The 6608-nt window shown below is 52.3% G+C and overlaps 2 protein-coding genes across 2 annotated transcripts; both read right to left on the bottom strand.

The window, feature by feature from the left end:
* LOC110435995 (extensin-like) lies at positions 656 to 1246 on the bottom strand. Its single transcript, XM_021462130.1, has one exon. The coding sequence runs from the start codon at positions 1244 to 1246 to the stop codon at positions 656 to 658; it is 591 nt and encodes a 196-aa protein (XP_021317805.1).
* Positions 2653 to 4797, bottom strand: LOC8062689 (hexose carrier protein HEX6). Its single transcript, XM_021462129.1, has 3 exons — positions 4495 to 4797; positions 4007 to 4332; positions 2653 to 3765 (listed from the first exon to the last, which is right to left on the bottom strand). The coding sequence occupies exons 1-3, from the start codon at positions 4628 to 4630 to the stop codon at positions 2653 to 2655; spliced, it is 1575 nt and encodes a 524-aa protein (XP_021317804.1). The 5' UTR covers positions 4631 to 4797.

The following is a 6608-nucleotide window of genomic DNA, read 5'->3' as shown; positions in this document are numbered from 1 at the left end:
GTTAGTTTCCATAGTCTGCTCTGATCCGAGACAGAATTTCGGCAGCACCTCCCCGCTGTTCTCCAGATACACGTCCTACCATGGAGAGTGTGTATCCGAAGAACAACGTCGAGGTGATGCCGAAACTCTATGTCGGATATGAGCAAACCATGGAAACTAACCCTACTACACATACGCGGGCTGTCCAAAGAACGTGGACAATCCGAAACTGATACGGTCAGAGAGATATGCAGTAATCTGCATACCTCCAACCGTACCTATTTCGGACGGGAGACGCCTAACTGGGTCACGTGATCTACGACAAGAAACCCTAAACCCTAAAAAAGAATGCAGGTAAAGTAGAAGATGCGGGACGAGAGGGTATACTTAGTGCGAAGATGTAGCAGAGACACTCCGGGTCCGCTCCTATGCACACACCTCTCTGCAAAATGAAAATTTAAGGTCAAATTTTCGGCAGCACCTCCCCTGCGTGGAGAGGAACCCAAACCCTGCAAAAGCAACGACACGATGGCCGGTAACCACAAATCATATCAACCGAAAAGGCACGAAGGCCGACACCATCCACCATCATCAACACACTAACACCACATGTATATCAAGTCACTACTAACTACTCTAACTACTACTACTAACACTACACACACTAGTACTAACACTACTGACCATTACCTTGGTGGCGGTGGAGTTGGCCGACGCGGTGCTCCGACGACGACACGGATGGCCGCCGATGACGAACAGCTCCGGCGGTGGAGCCCCTCCTCTCTCTTCCTGCTCCTCCCTCCTTCCCCTGCCTGCTCCTCCCTTCCTCTTCCTCTTCTGTCTCCTCCCTCTCGGGTGGGGGGCTGGCGGTGGGCACTGGGCACTGCGGGTGGGGGGCTGGTGGGGGCGGGTGGGAGGTCGGCGAGGGCGGGCTGTAGGGGGCGAGCTGGGTGGCAGCGGGGAGCGGCGGGGTGGACGCCGCCGGCCCGGACGCGGGTTGCGGGCAGGGTGGCGGCGGGGAGGGGGCGAGGTGGGGGCGGAGTTGGGGGTGGTGGGTGGCGGGACGGGAGATGGGTGGAGGCCGCCGGCACGGAGGCAGAGGGCGGCGGGTCGCGGCCGGGAGGGGGCGGCGGGTCGCGGCGCGGCGGGTGGCGGTGGCTGCTGGCGCGGCGTGTGAGTGTGTGTGCGGGGTTTGCGGGCGGGTGTGGTTGGGCAGGTCAAGTGAACCGTGATTTGCCGAGAGCCAGATCAAGGCGGCTCTCGGCATACGTTTTGTCTTTGCCGAGAGCCAGGGCTCAGCTCTCGGCAAAGAGGTGAATTTGCCGAGAGCTAGGGCAAGGGCTCTCGGCAAACTTCCTTTTTTTCTTTTTGTCTACCAAACTTTTTCTCTGACCTTCTTACACTTAGTGTGACAACATGTCAAAGTATGGATTAGTTTGTACACATTTTGCTATATTTCTTGCTTTTTTTTTGTTTAAGTGAGTTTGTTGAAAAACATTGGTAAGAACTTCAAGTGCATGAAATCACGCGTTTCTATGCACGAAATATTGATATTCATGGTACTTACGCTAATTCAAGGCCGTGTGCACGAAGACACCCTAGCTCTCGCACGTTTCATTCCCGAACCATGACTTTTGAGACGGTGCGGAATATGTTTTAAATTATAGAAAATCCAAACGAGTTCAAAAAATCACAAAACTTTATGAGGTGTCATCACATGTCATGTGTAGCTTGTGGTAAAATTTTGAGAAAGTTTCGTGCAAGGCATCACATCGGACCCTCAGAAACCTGAACATCTCCACATGTGATGCCGCCTTGAATTAGCGTAAGTACCATGAATATCGATATTTCGTGCATAGAAACGCGTGATTTCATGCACTTGAAGTTCTTACCAATGTTTTTCAACAAACTCACTTAAACAAAAAAAAAGCAAGAAATATAGCAAAATGTGTACAAACTAATCCATACTTTGACATGTTGTCACAGTAAGTGTAAGAAGGTCAGAGAAAAAGTTTGGTAGACAAAAACAAAAAAAAGGAAGTTTGCCGAGAGCCCTTGCCCTAGCTCTCGGCAAATTCACCTCTTTGCCGAGAGCTGAGCCCTGGCTCTCGGCAAAGACAAAACGTTTGCCGAGAGTTTAACGTTGCTCTCGGCAGAAGGAACGGTGTTAACCCCGTCAAGCTCTTTGCCGAGAGCTCTAACCAGGCTCTCGGCAAAGAGTCCACTATGCCGAGCGTCTGCCTATGCCGAGAGTTGTGCTCTCGGCAAAGACCTGTTTGCCGAGAGTATTTGTTCACCGAGAGTGACTGTTGGCAAATTTCGTGTTTGCCGAGAGCCCGATAGGATGCTCTCGGCAAACTTTAAAGCTCTAGGCAAATCTACTGTTTCCCGTAGTGAATTTGTTGGGACCGATGGAGTATTTAGATTACTAATTATATTATTATAGTATAACTATTTGATGTCATAAGTCTTTATAATTTTATTTTTAATTTTGATCAAATTTTAAATGTTTTGACTCTCTAAAACAGTCTGAACGAGTTATAATTTGGAATGGAGGGAGAATAAGTAAGAAGATATATAGATTCAGAGGTTGTCACCAGACTGAGCCATTAAAATTTTGGTGTTTGGGACCCTTTTAATTACTTAACACTCTTAATCTTATCTCAGTTCTTTTCACAAATTGTCACTGACTTTGTGAGTCGCCTGCAATTCTTCTGACGACCCCACAACCCTTCCCCAAAACCAGTGCTCCCTCCACACCTTCCCAATCTGCTCAATGGGCATCCCCTTCGTCTCCGGCAAGAACATGTACACGAAGGCCGTCATCACCACGATCCACCCCGCAAAGAAGAAGAAGAGCCAGGCCCTCATCCGGCACAGCATGGCGAGGAACCCCTGCGCGATGAAGATCGTGAACACGAACCCGGACGCCACCGTGATGCTCTGCCCCGCCGACCGGATCTCCAGCGGGAACACCTCGCTGGGCACCAGCCACGTCATGGGCCCCCACGACCAGCTGTACCCGGCCACGTACACGCCGATGAGGACGAACAGCGCCGCCGCGTAGCCGCGGGGCATCCCGCCCTCGTCCCCCAGCTTAGCCGCCATGACGGCGCCGATCATGACCTCGGAGACCAGCATCTGGATGCTCCCGGCGATCAGCAGCGTGCGGCGGCCGAACCGGTCGATGACGAACATGAAGACGACCGTCGACGCCGTGTAGATGACCACCGTGACGACCGTGGAGAGCAGCGCCAGGCTCTCGCCCATCCCCACCGTGCGGAGCAGCACCGGCGCGTAGAACCCGATGGCGTTGATCCCGTTGAGCTGCGTGAACGCCGGCATCAGGACGGCGATCGCCAGCTGCGGCCGGTACCTCGGCCGCGAAAGGATGAGCCGCAGGCCACTGTCGCCGCGGCCGCCGCCGCCCCGTGCCGCCGTGCTGTTCGCCGCCACGATGTCGTCCAGCTCCGCGTCGACGGCGGCGGCGTCGTCCGTGCCTCTGATCTTCTGCAGCAGCGCGCGCACCCTGCCACGGTCCTCGCCCTGCTGCACCAGGCTGTTGGGTGTCTCTGGCAGGAAGACGGCGCCCAGCGTGAAGAGCGCGGCGGGGACGCCGGCCAGGCCCAGCGACAGCCTCCAGCCCCAGCCGCCGGTGATCTTCTCGGCGCCGTAGTTGATGATGTTCGCGGCGAGGGAGCCGAGGCATAGGCTGAGCTGGAACCCGTTGCTGAATGCTCCTCGGTATCGTGCAGGGGCCATTTCAGAGAGGTACAAAAGTACTGCCTGAAAAAGTTGTTGGATTTTGGATTTTCAGCAACAAAAGCCATTCATGCGTTTCAGCTGAGTTTGGATTTTTGAACAATAGTTTAACTAACCTACATATGGGTAAATTTCGAAATGTGGCCAAATTAGAATTTTTGAACTTCAAATTTTGCCTGGCTTCAGTTCTTTTCAGCAGGGCTGAATGTTGCAGGACTACCGAATTTTGTCAGATTCAGGGAAATTTGTAGTCGACGACTCTGACCTGATTCGCGAACCCAAGGCCCACTCCGAGGAGCGCTCTGCCCAGGATGGCCATGTACACATTAACGGCGCCGCCGCTGACCGCGGCGCCGGCAAGGAACGCCGCCCCGCCGATGATCATGGACGGGCGGCGGCCGCGCCTGGCCGTGAACCACGACGAGAGGAGCATGGCGGTGAGCAGGCCGGCGATGTAGAGCGACGACGTGAAGAGCGTCAGGAGCTGGCTGTCAAACTTGCAGTAGTTGCTGACGCGCACGTCGCCCTTCATCCGCCGGTACACGTCCGGGAAGAACTCCTCCAGGAACGACCCCATGGATGACACGCCACCTGTGCTGTGCAAACAATCTTGTAATGGATGGGCGGGCACTTCGGAAACCAAAGCTTGAAGATATTATCAGTTTCTCATTACGTTTTTCTCTGAATTTCGATTCAGTAGAAACTAACTTGTTTCCGGGATATGAATCTGAAATTCTAAGGTCGTATTCGTACCAGAGGTTCCGAGGTCATAGCCGAAGATGGCGCCGCCCATGGCCGCGGTGACGCAAGACAGGGCCACGAACTTAGTAATCCTCCCGCCATACTGACGACCATCGCTGCCGCCGGGATCGACGAGACCGACGGCCATGGTCCGCCACTGCGGCGGTTAAGCTTAGCTGAAGGTGAGAGCTTGGTCAGTGAACCTTGGCGGCCACGCTGTTGGAGTTGTGTTGACCAGCTGTAGCTGGCTGCTGTTGCCATCCGGTCAAGCTTCGATGTGATGTGCCCTTGTTTGGAGCTTTGCAAAGCATGTGCCTGCCGTCTGCATCTTGTTTGTTTACGTGCATCTTGTTTGTTTACGTTTTTTTGGTACGAATTTTCTAAGGCGGCTCTTGACTTATTAATCGCAAGAGTTCACAACATTCAATCATGTTCACGTCATTTTTATCCACATCATCTGAAAAGTGAGGAGTTCTTATTGCCCCATACTTAAATTATCCATAATTCGTCGTTTTCCGTGTACTGTGCGTCATCCGAAGAAGATACTCTCTCTTCACCTAGGCATTGTTGCAACTCTAGACACACACACACACACAAAATGCTCTAGTTTTATTTTAGGAATAAGGGAAAATTATCCAGCACTGCCACTATTACACAAAAAATAAAGGTTCGTTCTTGTTCTTTCTTTCTCCTTCCATCACCAACGGCACCGGCTTATCCATACCTTCATCACGCGCTGCTCTGCCGCCCATGTTCAACCTCCATGGCTGGTTGTGGCTACACACGGCACTACCCACCGTGCCCATGCCAGTGGTCGGCTGTCCCAACAAGCCAGTACTTGGCTGCCCCGATGACCGCGGCCTGCTAGACTCCCTACCGCGACCACCCTCACCCCCATCGCGCCCGGGCATGCACCGTGCCCATGGCATCGCTTAGCTACCTCCACCGCTGCCGGCAAGACCCTCCCTACCGCAACCGCCCTCACCCCCCACGCCATGCCCGGCGCCCCGCCGCCCCGGCCTCGACTACGTACTGCTCCCACCACGCATGCATGCATGGGCCTAGCCTTGCCACCATCCACGCACGCCGCACCACCGGCCATGCACACAGCACCATAGTTATTAGGATCGGACCGGAGATTGAACCGGCGAGGCTATCGGTTCACTGGTTCACTGGTCCAACCGTTTAGAACCGGTTGAACCGTCGGTTCGATTATTTAGAACCGGTTAAATCGAACCGGCCACCAATATATTAAACCGGTATATATATATATATATATATATATATATATAATAATTAATAGATGGTAAAAAACATAATTTAATTGTACAAGCATAAAGTTACACATGCAGATCCAATTATCCAAATACAAAATGACATGTTCTTAAATTCAAAACATCAAAAGTGTGTGAACAATCTCGTTGTGATAATTCAAAGTGGAATGACTAGAATAGTAATTAAAATATTCACCATTGCAACATAATCGTGAATGCTAAAATGGAGTGTACTATTGCGAAGACCTCGTTATGACAATTAAAATAGATATATTATTTATCTAATTTGGAGCTTATTTAAAAAGTTATAAAAATTTAAAATTTAAAAGATTGTGCTGACGCTAGCGCTACCAAGCACCATCACCCATGAAACATTCAAACAGGAGCAGCCAATGGCAGGTGCATGCAGTCAATCCAGCCATGCACTCCACCCGTAACATTCAAAAAAATGAGGAGCAGCTTGGGGGCCCATTGATGCCACGTGCATGCACTCCACTAACCAGCACCACGCAGCACAGGAAAACTGCAGTTGAACTAGCAAGCGCCATTACGAACCGGGACGGTTCGACTGGAACCGGCCGGTTCACCGGTTCCACAAAAAACCGGCCGGTTCAACCGGTTTTTACCGGTTCGATTGCTCAAACGGTCTTTTAAGTGAACCGGACCGGTTTAAGCTTGGTTCGGTCTTTTAGCGGTCCAACCGCCGGTCCGGTCCGGTCCTAATAACTATGCACAGCACACCTCACGTCGCTCGCACGTTGCTCGGTCCGATGTGCTTTGCTCTGTGTAGGAGGGCGAGGAAAGAGAGGGGATCAACAGCTTATGAGTGGGCCCAGCCGCCCTGGTGACAGT

This window comes from Sorghum bicolor, chromosome 5, assembly GCF_000003195.3.
Source record: "Sorghum bicolor cultivar BTx623 chromosome 5, Sorghum_bicolor_NCBIv3, whole genome shotgun sequence".
NCBI classification, from domain to species: Eukaryota; Viridiplantae; Streptophyta; class Magnoliopsida; order Poales; family Poaceae; genus Sorghum; species Sorghum bicolor.
Note: the sequence above shows the minus strand (reverse complement) of the source record. Positions and strands in the feature narration are given on the sequence as shown.